This window comes from Oncorhynchus mykiss, chromosome 15 (assembly GCF_013265735.2).
Source record: "Oncorhynchus mykiss isolate Arlee chromosome 15, USDA_OmykA_1.1, whole genome shotgun sequence".
In the NCBI taxonomy this organism is placed as follows: Eukaryota; Metazoa; Chordata; class Actinopteri; order Salmoniformes; family Salmonidae; genus Oncorhynchus; species Oncorhynchus mykiss.
In genome coordinates, this window is record NC_048579.1 from 74,225,913 (window position 1) to 74,248,711 (window position 22,799).

At 46.8% G+C, this 22,799-nt stretch overlaps 1 protein-coding gene across 1 annotated transcript in view; it reads right to left on the reverse strand.

Annotated features, from left to right (window-relative positions):
• LOC110511321 (inner nuclear membrane protein Man1-like) overlaps positions 1-22,799 on the reverse strand; it is a 37,108-nt gene that overhangs the window by 7,011 nt on the left and 7,298 nt on the right. The window contains exons 2-8 of the mRNA XM_036945358.1: positions 21,499-21,539; positions 18,302-18,371; positions 14,956-15,115; positions 13,992-14,137; positions 8,715-8,919; positions 1,518-1,696; positions 1,146-1,227 (exon numbers count right to left, since the gene is read on the reverse strand). Of these exons, the coding sequence (XP_036801253.1) occupies positions 1,146-1,227; positions 1,518-1,696; positions 8,715-8,919; positions 13,992-14,137; positions 14,956-15,115; positions 18,302-18,371; positions 21,499-21,539 (883 nt within the window). The remainder of the gene's footprint in view (positions 1-1,145; positions 1,228-1,517; positions 1,697-8,714; positions 8,920-13,991; positions 14,138-14,955; positions 15,116-18,301; positions 18,372-21,498; positions 21,540-22,799) is intronic.

The following is a 22,799-nucleotide window of genomic DNA, read 5'->3' on the forward strand; positions in this document are numbered from 1 at the left end:
CACATCTAAGAGAGAGTCTGCCAACGTCCACATCTAAGAGAGTCTGCCAACGTCAACGTCTAGGTCTAAGAGAGTCTGCCGACGTCCACATCTAAGAGAGAGTCTGCCAACTTCCACATCTAAGAGAGTCTGCCAACGTCCACATCTAAGAGAGTCTGCCAACGTCAACGTCTAGGTCTAAGAGAGAGTCTGCCGACGTCCACATCTAAGAGAGAGTCTGCCAACTTCCACATCTAAGAGAGTCTGCCAACGTCAACATCTAAGAGAGTCTGCCAACGTCCACATCTAAGAGAGTCTGCCAACGTCAACGTCTAGGTCTAAGAGAGAGTCTGCCGACGTCCACATCTAAGAGAGAGTCTGCCAACTTCCACATCTAAGAGAGTCTGCCAACGTCAACATCTAAGAGAGTCTGCCAACGTCAACGTCCAGGTCTAAGAGAGAGTCTGCCAACGTCCACATCTAAGAGAGAGTCTGCCAACGTCCACATCTAAGAGAGTCTGCCAACGTCCACATCTAAGAGAGTCTGCCAACGTCAACGTCTAGGTCTAAGAGAGAGTCTGCCGACGTCCACATCTAAGAGAGAGTCTGCCAACTTCCACATCTAAGAGAGTCTGCCAACGTCAACATCTAAGAGAGTCTGCCAACGTCAACGTCCAGGTCTAAGAGAGAGTCTTCCAACGTCCACATCTAAGAGAGAGTCTGCCAACGTCCACATCTAAGAGAGTCTGCCAACGTCAACGTCTAGGTCTAAGAGAGAGTCTGCCGACGTCCACATCTAAGAGAGAGTCTGCCAACGTCAACGTCCAGGTCTAAGAGAGTCTGCCGACGTCCACATCTAAGAGAGAGTCTGCCAACGTCCACATCTAAGAGAGAGTCTGCCAACGTCCACATCTAAGAGAGAGTCTGCCAACGTCAACGTCCAGGTCTAAGAGAGTCTGCCGACGTCCACATCTAAGAGAGAGTCTGCCAACGTCCACATCTAAGAGAGTCTGCCAACGTCCACATCTAAGAGAGAGTCTGCCGATACCGACATGCAAAGAGAGCGTTTTTAGTCCCCTGACAAGTCCTTGCTCATCCCGAACCCCGACAGAACCTTAAAGACTGATGGTGAACACATTGACTTAGTAACACCCTCTGGTACTCACATGACTGGATCAAACATGTTTCTGATCTTCAGACACGGCGTTAAACTGTTGGGAGGAGAGTTCCTCCTGTCCAGAGGGAACGCTGAGAGAAGAGAGACCGACAGGAAAGAGACGTTCCATGGAGAAAAAGACAGGAAATGTGTTAGACGGACAAGAGACGGACAAGAGACGCTAGATGGACAGTATAACAGCAGGGAAGAAACATTTTCTTATTTCTGACATAGAACTACACGACCAAAAAAGTATGTGGACACCTGCTCATCGAACATCACATTTTATAACCCTGGGTATTAATAGGGAGTTGGTAGTGCCCTACGTAGGGAACAGGGTGCCATTTGGGAGCAGACTAGGAATGGGGGACGGGTTAGTTACCTTTGCCCTGCCAGACTTTGGAGGGGACGAGTGAGATCTGGTCGCAGCTCAGAGAGGGCTGGAGCCACCTCCACACCAGGAAGTCGGCTCCGCCAATCCGCTGAGACTCTGTCCTGATACGGCTCTCATTGGCTGAGAGGAAGGTCACAGCCCGGTCCCAGACCTTCTTCAGCTTCTTTCTGGAATGGTAGAATAGAAATGAACAGTCATTATGACTATTATGACTGTTTGTCTCTAAATGGTAGAATGGAAACTAACATAGCTTGTCTCTCAATGGTAGAATAGAAACTAACATAGCTGGTCTCTAAATGGTAGAATGGAAACTAACATAGCTTGTCTCTCAATGGTAGAATAGAAACTACCATTTAGAGACAAGCTAACATAGCTGGTCTCTAAATGGTAGAATGGAAACTAACATAGCTGGTCTCTAAATGGTAGAATATAAACTAACATAACTTGTCTCTAAATGGTAGAATAGAAACTAACATAGCTGGTCTCTAAATGGTAGAATGGAAACTAACATAGCTAGTCTCTAAATGGTAGAATGGAAACTAACATAGCTGGTCTCTAAATGGTAGAACAAACATAGCTGGTCTCTAAATGGTAGAATAGAGACTAACATAGCTTGTCTCTAAATGGTAGAATAGAAACTAACATAGCTGGTCTCTAAATGGTAGAATAGAAACTAACATAGCTGGTCTCTAAATGGTAGAACTAACATAGCTGGTCTCTAAATGGTAGAATGGAAACTAACATAGCTGGTCTCTAAATGGTAGAATGGAAACTAACATAGCTTGTCTCTAAATGGTAGAATGAAAACTAACATAGCTGGTCTCTAAATGGTAGAATAGAAACTAACATAGCTGGTCTCTAAATGGTAGAATAGAAACTAACATAGCTGGTCTCTAAATGGTAGAATAGAAACTAACATAGCTGGTCTCTCTGACATGATAGGAAAACCCAGTTAAACTGAACAGGATGTGATTTTTTTCCCTGAAACGTTGCTCCTCGGGGGACTAAACAACAGAATCTGCCCTAAACACAACAAAGTAGTTTAGTTTAAGAAGCCGTGGCGGCAGGGTAGCCTAGTGGTTAGAGCGTTGGTGGTTAGAGCGTTGGTGGTTAGAGCGTTTGGTGGTTAGAGCGTTGGTGGTTAGAGTGTTGGTGGTTAGAGCGTTGGTGGTTAGAGCGTTGGTGGTTAGAGTGTTGGACTAGCAACCGGAAGGATTGCAGGATCAAACCCCCGAGCTGACAAGGTACAAATCTGTCGTTCTGCCCCTGAACAAGGCAGTTAATAAATTCTGATATAATTCTGCCAGGAAGGTAAGAGTTCCATTTTGTAGTTCACATTTAATTGAGAAGGTTTTGTTTTTGTTTGTGAAAGCCTTTCCATCTACCAGAAGACTGTTGTCAGCATCATCGCTAACGGCTACACTTAGTGGTAGACAAACGCGCACACAGACAGGGGCATTCCTGTGCCGTTGCCTCAAAATACAAAAAAATAAAATAAAAATAATAATAAATCACTGAGTACGGTTATTACACACAATATAATTATTGGTTATTACACACAATATAATTATTGGTTATTACACACAATATAATTATTGGTTATTACACACAATATAATTATTGGTTATTACACACAATATAATTATTGGTTATTACACACAATATAATTATTGGTTATTACACACAATATAATTATTGGTTATTACACACAATATAATTATTGGTTATTACACACAATATAATTATTGGTTATTACACACAATATAATTATTGGTTATTACACACAATATAATTATTGTGCATAGTCAGGTTAATATAATAGTTTTAAATGTTTTATACGCTTTGAAAGAAGGACGATTTCCCTAATAATCCCGTTTCCACGGACACATCTGAACATCGGGCTTCCTTGATGGGAACTTCAAAATAAACGCGGGAACCCAATCAGAATTGTCGTTCTACCGCAGCGACCGTTGTTACTTTTCGGGGGAAGGCGATCGTAGTTCGGACATACAAAGTCGGTCGGTGAAACCCACTTCTGAGATGCACACGTTCAGCTGTTCCTTAACTCACTCCACTCCGCTCATAAGAGAGAGAGGCTTGTCGTCGTAAACGCTGCTGACACAGATCAAATTCACCGCTGGAAAGCAGATTCAAATGTCCCAAATCATTTGAAAGATTGCTCAAAATCGGTGTAGGCTTACAGATAAGATCAAATCTTATCCTACGCCGATTACGATGAGCAGAGTTCGGTGTTTACATCACTGTTGCCACACTCGGTCTACTGCCGTAAAAATCTAGTTTAATATCGAATTATTAGTGTGTACATAAACGCACTCATTGACGCATTTTGTTCACGTCTTATGGTAAACTTGGGCAAATGTGTGCATTTTCTACTGAGTTCCATGCATTTAGTTGATTCCCTACTGAGTTCCATACATTTAGTTGATTCCCTACTGAGTTCCATACATTTAGTTGATTCCCTACTGAGTTCGATACATTTAGTTGATTCCCTACTGAGTTCCATACATTTAGTTGATTCCCTACTGAGTTCCATACATTTAGTTGATTCCCTACTGAGTTCGATACATTTTGTTGATTCCCTACTGAGTTCCATACATTTAGGTGATTCCCTACTGAGTTCCATACATTTTGTTGATTCCCTACTGAGTTCCATACATTTTGTTGATTCCCTACTGAGTTCCATACATTTTGTTGATTCCCTACTGAGTTCCATACATTTAGGTGATTCCCTACTGAGTTCCATACATTTAGGTGATTCCCTACTGAGTTCCATACATTTAGGTGATTCCCTACTGAGTTCCATACATTTAGGTGATTCCCTACTGAGTTCCATACATTTAGGTGATTCCCTACTGAGTTCCATACATTTTGTTGATTCCCTACTGAGTTCCATACATTTTGTTGATTCCCTACTGAGTTCCATACATTTTGTTGATTCCCTACTGAGTTCCATACATTTTGTTGATTCCCTACTGAGTTCCATACATTTTGTTGATTCCCTACTGAGTTCCATACATTTAGTTGATTCCCTACTGAGTTCCATACATTTAGGTGATTCCCTACTGAGTTCCATACATTTAGGTGATTCCCTACTGAGTTCCATACATTTAGTTGATTCCCTACTGAGTTCCATACATTTAGTTGATTCCCTACTGAGTTCGATACATTTTGTTGATTCCCTACTGAGTTCCATACATTTAGGTGATTCCCTACTGAGTTCCATACATTTTGTTGATTCCCTACTGAGTTCCATACATTTTGTTGATTCCCTACTGAGTTCCATACATTTTGTTGATTCCCTACTGAGTTCCATACATTTAGGTGATTCCCTACTGAGTTCCATACATTTAGGTGATTCCCTACTGAGTTCCATACATTTAGGTGATTCCCTACTGAGTTCCATACATTTAGGTGATTCCCTACTGAGTTCCATACATTTAGGTGATTCCCTACTGAGTTCCATACATTTTGTTGATTCCCTACTGAGTTCCATACATTTTGTTGATTCCCTACTGAGTTCCATACATTTAGGTGATTCCCTACTGAGTTCCATACATTTTGTTGATTCCCTACTGAGTTCCATACATTTTGTTGATTCCCTACTGAGTTCCATACATTTTGTTGATTCCCTACTGAGTTCCATACATTTAGGTGATTCCCTACTGAGTTCCATACATTTAGGTGATTCCCTACTGAGTTCCATACATTTAGGTGATTCCCTACTGAGTTCCATACATTTAGGTGATTCCCTACTGAGTTCCATACATTTTGTTGATTCCCTACTGAGTTCCATACATTTTGTTGATTCCCTACTGAGTTCCATACATTTTGTTGATTCCCTACTGAGTTCCATACATTTTGTTGATTCCCTACTGAGTTCCATACATTTAGGTGATTCCCTACTGAGTTCCATACATTTTGTTGATTCCCTACTGAGTTCCATACATTTAGGTGATTCCCTACTGAGTTCCATACATTTTGTTGATTCCCTACTGAGTTCCATACATTTAGTTGATTCCCTACTGAGTTCAATACATTTAGTTGATTCCCTACTGAGTTCAATACATTTAGTTGATTCCCTACTGAGTTCGATACATTTAGTTGATTCCCTACTGAGTTCCATACATTTAGTTGATTCCCTACTGAGTTCCATACATTTAGGTGATTCCCTACTGAGTTCCATACATTTTGTTGATTCCCTACTGAGTTCCATACATTTTGTTGATTCCCTACTGAGTTCCATACATTTAGGTGATTCCCTACTGAGTTCCATACATTTAGGTGATTCCCTACTGAGTTCCATACATTTAGGTGATTCCCTACTGAGTTCCATACATTTAGGTGATTCCCTACTGAGTTCCATACATTTAGGTGATTCCCTACTGAGTTCCATACATTTTGTTGATTCCCTACTGAGTTCCATACATTTTGTTGATTCCCTACTGAGTTCCATACATTTTGTTGATTCCCTACTGAGTTCCATACATTTTGTTGATTCCCTACTGAGTTCCATACATTTTGTTGATTCCCTACTGAGTTCCATACATTTTGTTGATTCCCTACTGAGTTCCATACATTTAGGTGATTCCCTACTGAGTTCCATACATTTAGGTGATTCCCTACTGAGTTCCATACATTTAGGTGATTCCCTACTGAGTTCCATACATTTAGGTGATTCCCTACTGAGTTCCATACATTTTGTTGATTCCCTACTGAGTTCCATACATTTTGTTGATTCCCTACTGAGTTCCATACATTTTGTTGATTCCCTACTGAGTTCCATACATTTTGTTGATTCCCTACTGAGTTCCATACATTTAGGTGATTCCCTACTGAGTTCCATACATTTTGTTGATTCCCTACTGAGTTCCATACATTTAGGTGATTCCCTACTGAGTTCCATACATTTTGTTGATTCCCTACTGAGTTCCATACATTTAGTTGATTCCCTACTGAGTTCAATACATTTAGTTGATTCCCTACTGAGTTCAATACATTTAGTTGATTCCCTACTGAGTTCGATACATTTAGTTGATTCCCTACTGAGTTCCATACATTTAGTTGATTCCCTACTGAGTTCCATACATTTAGTTGATTCCCTACTGAGTTCCATACATTTAGTTGATTCCCTACTGAGTTCCATACATTTAGTTGATTCCCTACTAAAGTTCAATAGATTGTTGAATATTGTTGAATTCAATTTTAATGTCTGGATTCCAACTTCTCCACAACGCAGATTTTATATGGCCCTAGTGCTGGAACTGACCTGGGGTTGGACCAGGGAGTCTCTGACGTGAGGGATGGGCAGGTAGGAGGTTAGTACTGACCTGTCCTGGGGTTGGACCAGGAAGTCTCTGACGTGAGGGATGGGCAGGTAGGAGGTTAGTACTGACCTGTCCTGGGGTTGGACCAGGGAGTCTCTGACGTGAGGGATGGGCAGGTAGGAGGTTAGTACTCACCTGTCCTGGGGCTGGACCAGGAAGTCTCTAACGTGAGGGATGGGCAGGTAGGTTAGTACTCACCTGTCCTGGGGTTGGACCAGGAAGTCTCTGACGTGAGGGATGGGCAGGTAGGAGGTTAGTACTGACCTGTCCCTGGGGTTGGACCAGGGAGTCTCTGACGTGAGGGATGGGCAGGTAGGAGGTTAGTACTCACCTGTCCTGGGGTTGGACCAGGGAGTCTCTGACGTGAGGGATGGGCAGGTAGGTTAGTACTCACCTGTCCTGGGGTTGGACCAGGGAGTCTCTGACGTGAGAAATGGGCAGGTAGGAGGTTAGTACTCACCTGTCCTGGGGTTGGACCAGGGAGTCTCTGACGTGAGGGATGGGCAGGTAGGAGGTTAGTACTGACCTGTCCCTGGGGTTGGACCAGGGAGTCTCTGACGTGAGGGATGGGCAGGTAGGAGGTTAGTACTCACCTGTCCTGGGGTTGGACCAGGAAGTCTCTGACGTGAGGGATGGGCAGGTAGGAGGTTAGTACTCACCTGTCCTGGGGTTGGACCAGGGAGTCTCTGACGTGAGGGATGGGCAGGTAGGAGGTTAGTACTCACCTGTCCTGGGGTTGGACCAGGGAGTCTCTGACGTGAGGGATGGGCAGGTAGGAGGTTAGTACTCACCTGTCCTGGGGTTGGACCAGGGAGTCTCTGACGTGAGGGATGGGCAGGTAGGAGGTTAGTACTGACCTGTCCTGGGGTTGGACCAGGAAGTCTCTGACGTGAGGGATGGGCAGGTAGGAGGTTAGTACTGACCTGTCCTGGGGTTGGACCAGGGAGTCTCTGACGTGAGGGATGGGCAGGTAGGAGGTTAGTACTGACCTGTCCTGGGGTTGGACCAGGGAGTCTCTGACGTGAGGGATGGGCAGGTAGGAGGTTAGTACTCACCTGTCCTGGGGCTGGACCAGGAAGTCTCTAACGTGAGGGATGGGCAGGTAGGTTAGTACTCACCTGTCCTGGGGTTGGACCAGGAAGTCTCTGACGTGAGGGATGGGCAGGTAGGAGGTTAGTACTGACCTGTCCCTGGGGTTGGACCAGGGAGTCTCTGACGTGAGGGATGGGCAGGTAGGAGGTTAGTACTCACCTGTCCTGGGGTTGGACCAGGGAGTCTCTGACGTGAGGGATGGGCAGGTAGGAGGTTAGTACTGACCTGTCCTGGGGCTGAACCAGGGAGTCTCTGACGTGAGGAATGGGCAGGTAGGAGGTTAGTATTGACCTGTCCTGGGGTTGGACCAGGGAGTCTCTGACGTGAGGGATGGGCAGGTAGGTTAGTACTCACCTGTCCTGGGGTTGGACCAGGGAGTCTCTGACGTGAGGGATGGGCAGGTAGGTTAGTACTCACCTGTCCTGGGGTTGGACCAGGGAGTCTCTGACGTGAGAAATGGGCAGGTAGGAGGTTAGTACTCACCTGTCCTGGGGTTGGACCAGGGAGTCTCTGACGTGAGGGATGGGCAGGTAGGAGGTTAGTACTGACCTGTCCCTGGGGTTGGACCAGGGAGTCTCTGACGTGAGGGATGGGCAGGTAGGAGGTTAGTACTCACCTGTCCTGGGGTTGGACCAGGAAGTCTCTGACGTGAGGGATGGGCAGGTAGGAGGTTAGTACTCACCTGTCCTGGGGCTGAACCAGGGAGTCTCTGACGTGAGGAATGGGCAGGTAGGAGGTTAGTACTCACCTGTCCTGGGGTTGGACCAGGGAGTCTCTAACGTGAGGGATGGGCAGGTAGGGCTGGAGGTCATTGTTCTCCTGACACGATGCGTTGTGGATCCTCAGAACACCTATGATTCTCTCCACCATGTCATACATCTGCCGGGTCTCCTCTTCCTCTCTCCTCCAACGATACTTCATATAGTAGAATACAGCCCACACCAGACCAATCACTAGAGAGAGGAGGTTAGATTAGATACTTCATATAGTAGAATACAGCCCACACCTGACCAATCACTAGAGAGAGAAGGTTAGATTAGATACTTCATATAGTAGAATACAGCCCACACCTGACCAATCACTAGAGAGAGAAGGTTCGATTAGATACTTCATATAGTAGAATACAGCCCACACCAGACCAATCACTAGAGAGAGAAGGTTCGATTAGATACTTCATATAGTAGAATACAGCCCACACCAGACCAATCACTAGAGAGAGGAGGTTAGATTAGATACTTCATATAGTAGAATACAGCCCAAACCAGACCAATCACTAGAGAGAGAGAAGGTTAGATTAGATACTTCATATAGTAGAATACAGCCCACACCAGACCAATCACTAGAGAGAGAAGGTTAGATTAGATACTTCATATAGTAGAATACAGCCCACACCAGACCAATCACTAGAGAGAGAAGGTTAGATTAGATACTTCATATAGTAGAATACAGCCCACACCAGACCAATCACTAGAGAGAGAGAGGAGGTTAGATTAGATACTTCATATAGTAGAATACAGCCCACACCAGACCAATCACTAGAGAGAGAAGGTTAGATTAGATACTTCATATAGTAGAATACAGCCCACACCAGACCAATCACTAGAGAGAGAGAGGTTAGATTAGATACTTCATATAGTAGAATACAGCCCACACCAGACCAATCACTAGAGAGAGAGAAGGTTAGATTAGATACTTCATATAGTAGAATACAGCCCAAACCAGACCAATCACTAGAGAGAGGAGGTTAGATTAGATACTTCATATAGTAGAATACAGCCCACACCAGACCAATCACTAGAGAGAGAAGGTTAGATTAGATACTTCATATAGTAGAATACAGCCCACACCAGACCAATCACTAGAGAGAGAGAGGTTAGATTAGATACTTCATATAGTAGAATACAGCCCACACCAGACCAATCACTAGAGAGAGAAGGTTAGATTAGATACTTCATATAGTAGAATACAGCCCACACCAGACCAATCACTAGAGAGAGAGAGGTTAGATTAGATACTTCATATAGTAGAATACAGCCCACACCAGACCAATCACTAGAGAGAGAAGGTTAGATTAGATACTTCATATAGTAGAATACAGCCCACACCAGACCAATCACTAGAGAGAGAAGGTTAGATTAGATACTTCATATAGTAGAATACACCTCACACAGACCAATCACTAGAGAGAGAAGGTTAGATTAGATACTTCATATAGTAGAATACAGCCCACACCAGACCAATCACTAGAGAGAGGAGGTTAGATACTTCATATAGTAGAATACAGCCCACACCAGACCAATCACTAGAGAGAGAGAGAGGAGGTTAGATTAGATACTTCATATAGTAGAATACAGCCCACACCAGACCAATCACTAGAGAGAGAGAGGTTAGATTAGATACTTCATATAGTAGAATACAGCCCACACCAGACCAATCACTAGAGAGAGAAGGTTAGATTAGATACTTCATATAGTAGAATATACCCCACACCAGACCAATCACTAGAGAGAGAGAGGTTAGATTAGATACTTCATATAGTAGAATACAGCCCACACCAGACCAATCACTAGAGAGAGAGAGGTTAGATTAGATACTTCATATAGTAGAATACAGCCCACACCAGACCAATCACTAGAGAGAGAAGGTTAGATTAGATACTTCATATAGTAGAATACAGCCCACACCAGACCAATCACTAGAGAGAGAAGGTTAGATTAGATACTTCATATAGTAGAATACAGCCCACACCAGACCAATCACTAGAGAGAGAGAGAGGAGGTTAGATTAGATACTTCATATAGTAGAATACACCTCAAACCTGACCAATCACTAGAGAGAGAGAGAGAGAAGGTTAGATTAGATACTTCATGTAGTAGAATACAGCCCACACCAGACCAATCACTAGAGAGAGAGAGGTTAGATTAGATACTTCATGTAGTAGAATACAGCCCACACCAGACCAATCACTAGAGAGAGAGAGGTTAGATTAGATACTTCATATAGTAGAATACAGCCCACACCAGACCAATCACTAGAGAGAGAAGGTTAGATTAGATACTTCATATAGTAGAATACAGCCCACACCAGACCAATCACTAGAGAGAGGAGGTTAGATTAGATACTTCATATAGTAGAATACAGCCCACACCTGACCAATCACTAGAGAGAGAAGGTTAGATTAGATACTTCATATAGTAGAATACAGCCCACACCAGACCAATCACTAGAGAGAGAGAGGTTAGATTAGACACTTCATATAGTAGAATATACCTCAAACCTGACCAATCACTAGAGAGAGGAGGTTAGATTAGATACTTCATATAGTAGAATACACCTCAAACCTGACCAATCACTAGAGAGAGAGAGAGAGAAGGTTAGATTAGATACTTCATGTAGTAGAATACAGCCCACACCAGACCAATCACTAGAGAGAGAGAGGTTAGATTAGATACTTCATATAGTAGAATACAGCCCACACCAGACCAATCACTAGAGAGAGAGAGGTTAGATTAGATACTTCATATAGTAGAATACAGCCCACACCAGACCAATCACTAGAGAGAGAGAGGTTAGATTAGATACTTCATATAGTAGAATACACCTCAAACCTGACCAATCACTAGAGAGAGAGAGAGGTTAGATTAGATACTTCATATAGTAGAATACAGCCCAAACCAGACCAATCACTAGAGAGAGAAGGTTAGATTAGATACTTCATATAGTAGAATATACCCCACACCAGATCAATCACTAGAGAGAGAGAGAGGTTAGATTAGATACTTCATGTAGTAGAATACAGCCCAAACCAGACCAATCACTAGAGAGAGAAGGTTAGATTAGATACTTCATATAGTAGAATACAGCCCAAACCAGACCAATCACTAGAGAGAGAGAGAGAGGAGGTTAGATTAGATACTTCATATAGTAGAATACAGCCCACACCAGACCAATCACTAGAGAGAGAGAGGTTAGATTAGATACTTCATATAGTAGAATACACCTCAAACCTGACCAAGCACTAGAGAGAGAGAGAGGTTAGATTAGATACTTCATATAGTAGAATACAGCCCACACCAGACCAATCACTAGAGAGAGAAGGTTAGATTAGATACTTCATGTAGTAGAATACAGCCCACACCTGACCAATCACTAGAGAGAGAAGGTTAGATTAGATACTTCATATAGTAGAATACACCTCAAACCTGACCAATCACTAGAGAGAGAAGGTTAGATTAGATACTTCATATAGTAGAATACACCTCAAACCTGACCAATCACTAGAGAGAGAGAGAGGTTAGATTAGATACTTCATATAGTAGAATACAGCCCACACCAGACCAATCACTAGAGAGAGAAGGTTAGATTAGATACTTCATATAGTAGAATACAGCCCACACCAGACCAATCACTAGAGAGAGAGAGAGTGGATGACTGTAAAGAGGAGAGAAGACATGTCTAACCTGTTAGGATGAGCAGCACCCTGTGGATGACTGTAAAGAGGAGGAGAGAAGACATGTCTAACCTGTTAGGATGAGCAGCACCCTGTGGATGACTGTAAAGAGGAGAGAAGACATGTCTAACCTGTTAGGATGAGCAGCACACTGTGGATGACTGTAAAGAGGAGGAGAGAAGACATGTCTAACCTGTTAGGATGAGCAGCACCCTGTGGATGACTGTAAAGAGGAGATAAGACATGTCTAACCTGTTAGGATGAGCAGCACCCTGTGGATGACTGTAAAGAGGAGAGAAGACATGTCTAACCTGTTAGGATGAGCAGCACACTGTGGATGACTGTAAAGAGGAGGCGGCCTGTTAGGATGAGCAGCACCCTGTGGATGACTGTAAAGAGGAGAGAAGACATGTCTAACCTGTTAGGATGAGCAGCACACTGTGAATGACTGTAAAGAGGAGGCGGCCTGTTAGGATGAGCAGCACCCTGTGGATGACTGTAAAGAGGAGAGAAGACATGTCTAACCTGTTAGGATGAGCAGCACCCTGTGGATGACTGTAAAGAGGAGGCGGCCTGTTAGGATGAGCAGCACCCTGTGGATGACTGTAAAGAGGAGAGAAGACATGTCTAACCTGTTAGGATGAGCAGCACCCTGTGGATGACTGTAAAGAGGAGGAGAGAAGACATGTCTAACCTGTTAGGATGAGCAGCACCCTGTGGATGACTGTAAAGAGGAGAGAAGACATGTCTAACCTGTTAGGATGAGCAGCACCCTGTGGATGACTGTAAAGAGGAGGAGAGAAGACATGTATGTCTAACCTGTTAGGATGAGCAGCACCCTGTGGATGACTGTAAAGAGGAGAGAAGACATGTCTAACCTGTTAGGATGAGCAGCACCCTGTGGATGACTGTAAAGAGGAGAGAAGACATGTCTAACCTGTTAGGATGAGCAGCACCCTGTGGATGACTGTAAAGAGGAGAGAAGACATGTCTAACCTGTTAGGATGAGCAGCACCCTGTGGATGACTGTAAAGAGGAGAGAAGACATGTCTAACCTGTTAGGATGAGCAGCACCCTGTGGATGACTGTAAAGAGGAGAGAAGACATGTCTAACCTGTTAGGATGAACAGCACCCTGTGGATGACTGTAAAGAGGAGAGAAGACATGTCTAACCTGTTAGGATGAGCAGCACCCTGTGGATGACTGTAAAGAGGAGATAAGACATGTCTAACCTGTTAGGATGAGCAGCACCCTGTGGATGACTGTAAAGAGGTGAGAAGACATGTCTAACCTGTTAGGATGAGCAGCACCCTGTGGATGACTGTAAAGAGGAGGAGGCCTGTTAGGATGAGCAGCACCCTGTGGATGACTGTAAAGAGGAGAGAAGACATGTCTAACCTGTTAGGATGAGCAGCACCCTGTGGATGACTGTAAAGAGGAGAGAAGACATGTCTAACCTGTTAGGATGAGCAGCACCCTGTGGATGACTGTAAAGAGGAGAGAAGACATGTCTAACCTGTTAGGATGAGCAGCACCCTGTGGATGACTGTAAAGAGGAGAGAAGACATGTCTAACCTGTTAGGATGAGCAGCACCCTGTGGATGACTGTGAAAAAGGCTCTTCTGAAGCGGCAGGAGAAGGACATCTTGGGGTGGGTCGACTCCAGACGAGTCACCTCACTCACATCCGCTACTGCCTCCTCTGGGTTATCCCCGATCAGCCTGGGAGAGGAGGGAGAGGAGGGGGAGAGAAGAGAGGAGGGAGAGAAAGAAAGGGGGGAGGAGGGAGAGAAGAGAGGAGAGAAGAGAGCGAAAGGAAGGGGGGAGGAGAAGAGGGCGAAAGGAAATGGGAGGAGAGAGAGAAGAGAGCGAAAGGAAGGGGGAGGAGGGAGAGAAGAGAGGGAGAGAAGAGAGGGAGAGAAGAGAGCGAAAGGAAGGGGGAGGAGGGAGAGAAGAGAGGGAGAGAAGAGAGGGAGAGAAGAGAGGGAGAGAAGAGAGCGAAAGGAAGGGGGAGGAGGGAGAGAAGAGAGCGAAAGGAAGGGGGAGGAGGGAGAGAAGAGCGGGAGAGAAGAGACGGAGAGAAGAGAGGGAGAGAAGAGGGCGAAAGGAAGGGGGAGGAGGGAGATAGGAGGGGGGAGATAGGAGGGGGAGAAGGGAGAGAGGAGAGAGAGAGGATGTTCCATTAGTATGAGAATACATCATAGGGGTTGATAACAGGGTTAGGCACCAAACACAAGAACACAGACAAACAGGGAGGGACCACCCAAACAGGGAGGGACCACCCAAACAGGGAGGGGCCACCCAAACAGGGAGGGGCCACCCAAACAGGGAGGGGCCACCCAAACAGGGAGGGGCCACCCAAACAGGGAGGGACCACCCAATCAGGGAGGGACCACCCAAACAGGGAGGGACCACCCAAACAGGGAGGGACCACGTGTCCGATATGAAATGCCCGTTTCTGTTTCCTGCCGCGTGTCCTAATGACCACGACCCGATATGCTCTCCTCTTCAGAGAATCTTAGAAGAGAGACCATGTTTACCGTATGCCAACGTCCTCCCCCGTCCGTATGATCCACTCCAGAGCGAGGAGAACCCAGTGACGGTACTGTTCATTCTGCTGCAGGAGATAGTCAGAGGCTTCCTTCAGAGACAGACTCCTGTTGGCCTGCTGCTGCTCCGGGGCGGTACAGTCATGTTGGCCTGATGGGGACAACATTAACGTGAGCTTCAGATAAACCACTTATTATTAGACGGGCGGAGACAGACAGACAGGGGGGAGGAGACAGACAGACGGGGGGAGGAGACAGACAGACAGATGGGGGGCGGAGACAGACAGGCAGATGGGCGGGAGGAGACAGACAGACAGATGGGGGGCGGAGACAGACAGACAGACAGGCGGGAGGAGACAGACAGGCAGACAGGCGGGCGGAGACAGACAGACAGGCGAGCGGAGACAGACATGCAGACAGGCGGGCGGAGACAGACAGACAGGCGGGCGGAGACAGACAGACAGACAGGCGGGCGGAGACAGACAGGCAGACAGGCGGGCGGAGACAGACAGGCAGACAGGCGGGCGGAGACAGACAGACAGGCAGACAGACACCTCATTTCAACAGTAATCCACTGAGGTAAGATTTCAAACTATCCTTGAGCAGTTTGTGTCATTACAGCTAAAACAAATGTGTTTGTCATCAGACAGCACCCACTGAGTGGACCAAACATTAAGAACACCTTCCTAATATGGAGTTAAACCCCACCCCCTTTTCCCTCAGAACAGCCTCAATTCGTCAGGGACTCTACAAGGTGTTGAAAGCGTTCCACAGGGATGCTGGCCCATGTTGACTCCAATGATTCTCATATTTGCTTCTCGAGGCGGCAGGTAGCCTAGCGGTTAGAGGCAGGTGGCCTAGCGGTTAGAGGCAGGTGGCCTAGCGGTTAGAGGCAGGTGGTCTAGCGGTTAGAGGCAGGTGGCCTAGCGGATAGAGGCAGGTGGCCTAGCGGATAGAGGCAGGTGGCCTAGCGGTTAGAGGCAGGTGGCCTAGCGGTTAGAGGCAGGTGGCCTAGCGGTTAGAGGCAGGTGGCCTAGCGGTTAGAGGCAGGTGGCCTAGCGGTTAGAGGCAGGTGGCCTAGTGGTTAGAGCGTTGGACTAGTAACTGAAAGGTTGCTAGATCGAATCCCCGAGCTGACAAGGTAAAACAATCTGTGGTTCTGCCCCCACTGTTCCTAGGCAGTTAACCCACTGTTCCAAGGCAGTTAACCCACTGTTCCTAGACCAGTTAACCCACTGTTCCTAGACCAGTTAACCCACTGTTCCTAGACCAGTTAACCCACTGTTCCTAGACCAGTTAACCCACTGTTCCTAGGCAGTTAACCCACTGTTCCTAGGCAGTTAACCCACTGTTCCAAGGCAGTTAACCCACTGTTCCAAGGCAGTTAACCCACTGTTCCTAGACCAGTTAACCCACTGTTCCTAGACCAGTTAACCCACTGTTCCTAGACCAGTTAACCCACTGTTCCTAGACCAGTTAACCCACTGTTCCTAGACCAGTTAACCCACTGTTCCTAGACCAGTTAACCCACTGTTCCTAGGCAGTTAACCCACTGTTCCTAGACCAGTTAACCCACTGTTCCTAGACCAGTTAACCCACTGTTCCTAGACCAGTTAACCCACTGTTCCTAGACCAGTTAACCCACTGTTCCTAGACCAGTTAACCCACTGTTCCTAGACCAGTTAACCCACTGTTCCTAGACCAGTTAACCCACTGTTCCTAGACCAGTTAACCCACTGTTCCTAGACCAGTTAACCCACTGTTCCTAGGCAGTTAACCCACTGTTCCTAGGCCAGTTAACCCACTGTTCCTAGACCAGTTAACCCACTGTTCCTAGACCAGTTAACCCACTGTTCCTAGACCAGTTAACCCACTGTTCCTAGACCAGTTAACCCACTGTTCCTAGGCCAGTTAACCCACTGTTCCTAGACCAGTTAACCCACTGTTCCTAGACCAGTTAACCCACTGTTCCTAGGCAGTTAACCCACTGTTCCTAGACCAGTTAACCCACTGTTCCTAGACCAGTTAACCCACTGTTCCTAGACCAGTAAACCCACTGTTCCTAGACCAGTTAACCCACTGTTCCTAGGCAGTTAACCCACTGTTCCTAGGCAGTTAACCCACTGTTCCTAGGCAGTTAACCCACTGTTCCTAGGCAGTTAACCCACTGTTCCTAGGCAGTTAACCCACTGTTCCTAGACCAGTTAACCCACTGTTCCTAGGCAGTTAACCCACTGTTCCTAGACCAGTTAACCCACTGTTCCTAGACCAGTTAACCCACTGTTCCTAGGCAGTTAACCCACTGTTCCTAGACCAGTTAACCCACTGTTCCTAGACCAGTTAACCCACTGTTCCTAGACCAGTTAACCCACTGTTCCTAGGCAGTTAACCCACTGTTCCTAGGCCAGTTAACCCACTGTTCCTAGACCAGTTAACCCACTGTTCCTAGGCAGTTAACCCACTGTTCCTAGACCAGTTAACCCACTGTTCCCACTAGGCCGTCATTGAAAATAAGAATTAGTTTCTTAAACTGACTTGCCTCGTTAAATAAAGATAAAATAAAACATTTGTGTCAAGTTGGCAGGATGTCCTTTTGTGTGGTGGATCATTCTTGATACACACGGGAAAACGGTTGAGCGTGGAAAAACCCAGCAGCGTTGCAGTTCTTGACACAAACCGGGGGCCTATTCACAATCCATGTCTCAACTGTCTCAAAGCCTAAAGATCCTTCTTTAACCCGTCTCCTCCCTTTCATCTAGAACAGATTGAAGTGGATCTAATAAGGGATCACTTTCACCTGGTCGGTCGGTCATGGAAAGAGTTTTGAACACTGTGTATACACCCTGAGGTCAGAGGTCGAAGGTGAAAACAACACATTCTAGCTAATTAAGCATAGCACACAGCCAAGGCTGTAGGATGGGAAGAGTCTCAATCAAATGTATTTATAAAGCCATTTATACATCAGCTGATATCTCAAAGTGCTGTACAGAAACCCAGTCTAAAACCCCCAAACAGCAAGCAATGCAGGTGTAGAAGCACGGTGGCTAGGAAAAACTCTCTAGAAAGGCCAAAACCTAGGAAGAAACCTAGAGAGGAACCAGGCTCTGAGGGGTGGCCAGTCATCTTCTGGCTGTACCAAGTGGAGATTAGAAACCTAGAGAGGAACCAGGCTCTGAGGGGTGGCCTGTCCTCTTCTGGCTGTACCAGGTAAAGATTAGAAACCTAGAGAGGAACCAGGCTCTGAGGGGTGGCCAGTCCTCTTCTGGCTGTACCAGGTGGAGATTATAAACCTAGAGAGAGGAAGCCACTCCTCTTCAGATCCTTTCTTAAAACATACCAGCAATATGAGCCAGGTGGTCGTGAAGGTTGAGGAGGAGTTTCAGAATGGTGTCCTTCTCCGTCTTGTCCTGAAATCCAGAAAACATCAAGTCAATATTTTAGTTTCAGTATAACAGACGTCTGTCAATACAACATGTAGAGCTAAAACGCATATTTAATTCTTTTAAAAGTACCACAGATAATGAAATGTTCTCCAGGTAAATGCTCATGTGTGGCAGAATAAAATATATTGTTTCATGTAGACGACTATATATAATCTATACATCTTTCAGTCCTTTACGCTACAATTACAATCCCAGCCCCTCGTAGGAGGGAGGAGGGCCTGGTGTCTTTTGGGAGGCCGTCATTATAAATAAGAATGTATTCTGAACTGACTTGTCTAGTTAAATAAAAAGGTTCAATTAAATACAAATAAACAATATGACTGTGTTTGCTAGTAGGGCCTCAAACAAACGTTTTGGTCAACCAGTCTCTGTGGCAGGTAGATTAAAAATATATATATATCTACCAGCCAAAATTACACAAAAAAAACCCAGGTAAGCTTTAAAGTTCATTAAAAAATATATATATATATATATTACTAATCAATAATTTAATGAAATATTTTGTGACTTTACTAAAATATGTAAATATGTAACCTGCCCCTTTTTAAAGGGTGGGAGGTTACCGCGGTAACCTCGTGTTATGTTTGTTGCCAGGGAGACAGAGAGTCTGACGAGCAGCCGCCGTCACCTTGTCTTGAAACTCAAAACGTAGAGAAAAAAAAACAACCTAAGCTTGTGAACAAAAACAAAAATGTAAAAACAGACAAGAAATACGAGAACAAAAGTCTGACTTTTAAATAAGACTTTAATTTAAGTACATTTGACGCGAGTGCTACTGCAGCTTTATTTACCAATAAAATGACATATTTGACCATTTCTATTGTTTGCACTGTGAAGTCCTGACCCACCTGCCCAACGTGGCTGGTGGACGAGACCTCTTCGTCCACGCCAAACGCCAAAACCTAATCGATAATGTCTCTCCGCAGAACGCAGTAACTACACGACACACCCCCACTACACCTCACTTATTAAAACGCTGAGGCTACTAGCTCCCCCTCTGGCCCACACTCCAGCACAGCAGGTGGCGCTAACGCACCAACATTAGATGCAAACCGATCGAAAAAGAGAAAAGAAACACAGAAGGAGGCTGCTAACGAGAGCTAGGCGAGGGGGACACCGGGAACACAGGGTCCTTCGACCCCAGCCAGCCGAGCACCACTTTCCCACAGTTCTGTTTACTTTTATGGGTTGGAAATAAAATAAATAAAAAAGAGGCACTCGCACACCTGAGAAATCTTTTTTTGCAGGTGCCTGGAAACAGTTGAACAAGATGACGGAATAAGGAAACAGGACACAGCTCTTGATAATATCACTGATCTTTAATAAGCTTTACGTACGAGCTGTGTGCGGTTTCTTTCAACTTTAACGGGTTGGGGAGTCGCTAGCTAGTGTCGCCAGCCCGACTCTTTAACGGGTTGGGGAGTCGCTAGCTGGTGTCGCCAGCCCGACTCTTTAACGGGTTGGGGAGTCGCTAGCTAGTGTCGCCAGCCCGACTCTTTAACGGGTTGGGGAGTCGCTAGCTAGTGTCGCCAGCCCGACTCTTTAACGGGTTGGGGAGTCGCTAGCTGGTGTCGCCAGCCCGACTCTTTAACGGGTTGGGGAGTCGCTAGCTGGTGTCGCCAGCCCGACTCTTTAACGGGTTGGGGAGTCGCTAGCTAGTGTCGCCAGCCCGACTCTTTAACGGGTTGGGGAGTCGCTAGCTAGTGTCGCCAGCCCGACTCTTTAACGGGTTGGGGAGTCGCTAGCTAGTGTCGCCAGCCCGACTCTTTAACGGGTTGGGGAGTCGCTAGCTAGTGTCGCCAGCCCGACTCTTTAACGGGTTGGGGAGTCGCTAGCTAGTGTCGCCAGCCCGACTCTTTAACGGGTTGGGGAGTCGCTAGCTAGTGTCGCCAGCCCGACTCTTTAACGGGTTGGGGAGTCGCTAGCTAGTGTCGCCAGCCCGACTCTTTAACGGGTTGGGGAGTCGCTAGCTAGTGTCGCCAGCCCGACTCTTTAACGGGTTGGGAAGTCGCTAGCTAGTGTCGCCAGCCCGACTCTTTAACGGGTTGGGGAGTCGCTAGCTAGTGTCGCCAGCCCGACTCTTTAACGGGTTGGGGAGTCGCTAGCTAGTGTCGCCAGCCCGACTCTTTAACGGGTTGGGGAGTCGCTAGCTGGTGTCGCCAGCCCGACTCTTTAACGGGTTGGGGAGTCGCTAGCTAGTGTCGCCAGCCCGACTCTTTAACGGGTTGGGGAGTCGCTAGCTAGTGTCGCCAGCCCGACTCTTTAACGGGTTGGGGAGTCGCTAGCTAGTGTCGCCAGCCCGACTCTTTAACGGGTTGGGGAGTCGCTAGCTAGTGTCGCCAGCCCGACTCTTGCGTGGCCCTACCGGGTAGTGATTACCCTCGTCGTAATGTTAAAATAACTAGGGGGAAAGCAGTGCTCCCACAGGCAGGGGAGAAGGACAGTGTCCTAGCTAGCTAGCTAGGAGCCTCAATGTCAGTGGGCACGGCATGTAGTGGGAGGGGGGAGCCGTGTAGTGGGAGGAGGGAGCCGTGTAGTGGGAGGGGGGAGCCGTGTAGTGGGAGGGGGGGACCGTGTAGTGGGAGGGGGGGGCGTGTAGTGGGGGGGGGGGGGGGGGGGGGGGGGGCGTGTAGTGGGGGGGGGGGCCGTGTAGTGGGAGGCCGTGTAGTGGGAGGCCGTGTAGTGGGAGGGGGGGACCGTGTAGGTGGGAGACCGTGTAGGTGGGAGGCCGTGTAGTGGGAGGGGGGGACCGTGTAGTGGGAGGGCGGGACCGTGTAGTGGGAGGGGGGGGACCGTGTAGCGGGAGGGGGAGGCCGTGTAGTGGGAGGCCGTGTAGTGGGGGGGGGGGGGGGGGGCCGTGTAGTGGGAGGCCGTGTAGTGGGAGGGAGCGCCATGTAGTGGGAAGGGGGGGGACCGTGTGGTGGGAGGGGGGGACCGTGTAGTGGGAGGGAGCGCCGTGTAGTGCACCGTTTTGTAAGGGCCCAGAATGCAGTGGGCGGTCTGCAGATGTTCATGTTCGGTCCTGATTGCTAGACTGCGACACAAACTCGGCCTTTAGACTAGGGCCAAAATTATAAGAAAATATACTTACATAAGAACTGTCAAACTCGCTGCCAAACGGGTGGTTCTTAACTGAGGAAAGAACAAAAATACAGACATTATCATCCAACCACGCCCCTTTCATCCAACCACGCCCCTTTCATCCAACCACACCCCTTTCATCCAACATTTGAAACACGGGGGACAATAATGACAGACAGTAAATGAATACATCACAGAAATATGGTCTTTCAAAACCCTAGCGTAGGCCGTCATTGTAAAGAAGAATTTGTTCTTAACTGGCTTGCCTAGTTAAATTAAGGTTAAATAAAAAATAAAGAGTGAGGGTTGAGGAGAGAGGAGAGAGAGAAGAGCAGACATCAACAGTGAGGGTTGAGGCGAGAGAGAAGACATCACAGTGAGGGTTGAGGAGAGAGAGGAGAGCAGACATCACAGTGAGGGTTGAGGAGAGAGAGGAGAGCAGACATCACAGTGAGGGTTGAGGAGAAAGAGGAGAGCAGACATCACAGTGAGGGTTTAGGAGAGAGAGAAGAGCAGACATCACAGTGAGGGTTGAGGAGAAAGAGGAGAGCAGACATCACAGTGAGGGTTGAGGAGAGAGAGAAGAGCAGACATCAACAGTGAGGGTTGAGGAGAGAGAGAAGAGCAGACATCAACAGTGAGGGTTGAGGAGAGAGAGAAGAGCAGACATCACAGTGAGGGTTGAGGAGAGAGAGAAGAGCAGACATCACAGTGAGGGTTGAGGAGAAAGAGGAGAGCAGACATCACAGTGAGGGTTGAGGAGAGAGAGGAGCAGACATCACGGTGAGGTTTGAGGAGAGAGAGAAGAGCGAAGAGCAGACGGTCAACAGTGAGGGTTGAGGAGAGAGAAGAGCAGACATCACAGTGAGGGTTGAGGAGAGAGAGGAGAGCAGACATCACAGTGAGGGTTGAGGAGAAAGAGGAGAGCAGACATCACAGTGAGGGTTGAGGAGAGAGAGAAGAGCAGACATCACAGTGAGGGTTGAGGAGAGAGAGAAGAGCAGACATCACAGTGAGGGTTGAGGAGAGAGAGAAGAGCAGACATCACAGTGAGGGTTGAGGAGAGAGAGAAGAGCAGACATCACAGTGAGGGTTGAGGAGAGAAAGAAGAGCAGACATCACAGTGAGGGTTGAGGAGCGAGAAGAGCAGACGGTCAACAGTGAGGGTTGAGGAGCGAGAAGAGGAGACATCACAGTGAGGGTTGAGGAGAGAGAGGAGCAGACATCACAGTGAGGGTTGAGGAGAGAAGAGCAGACATCACAGTGAGGATTGAGGAGAGAGAGAGAAGAGCAGACATCACAGTGAGGGTT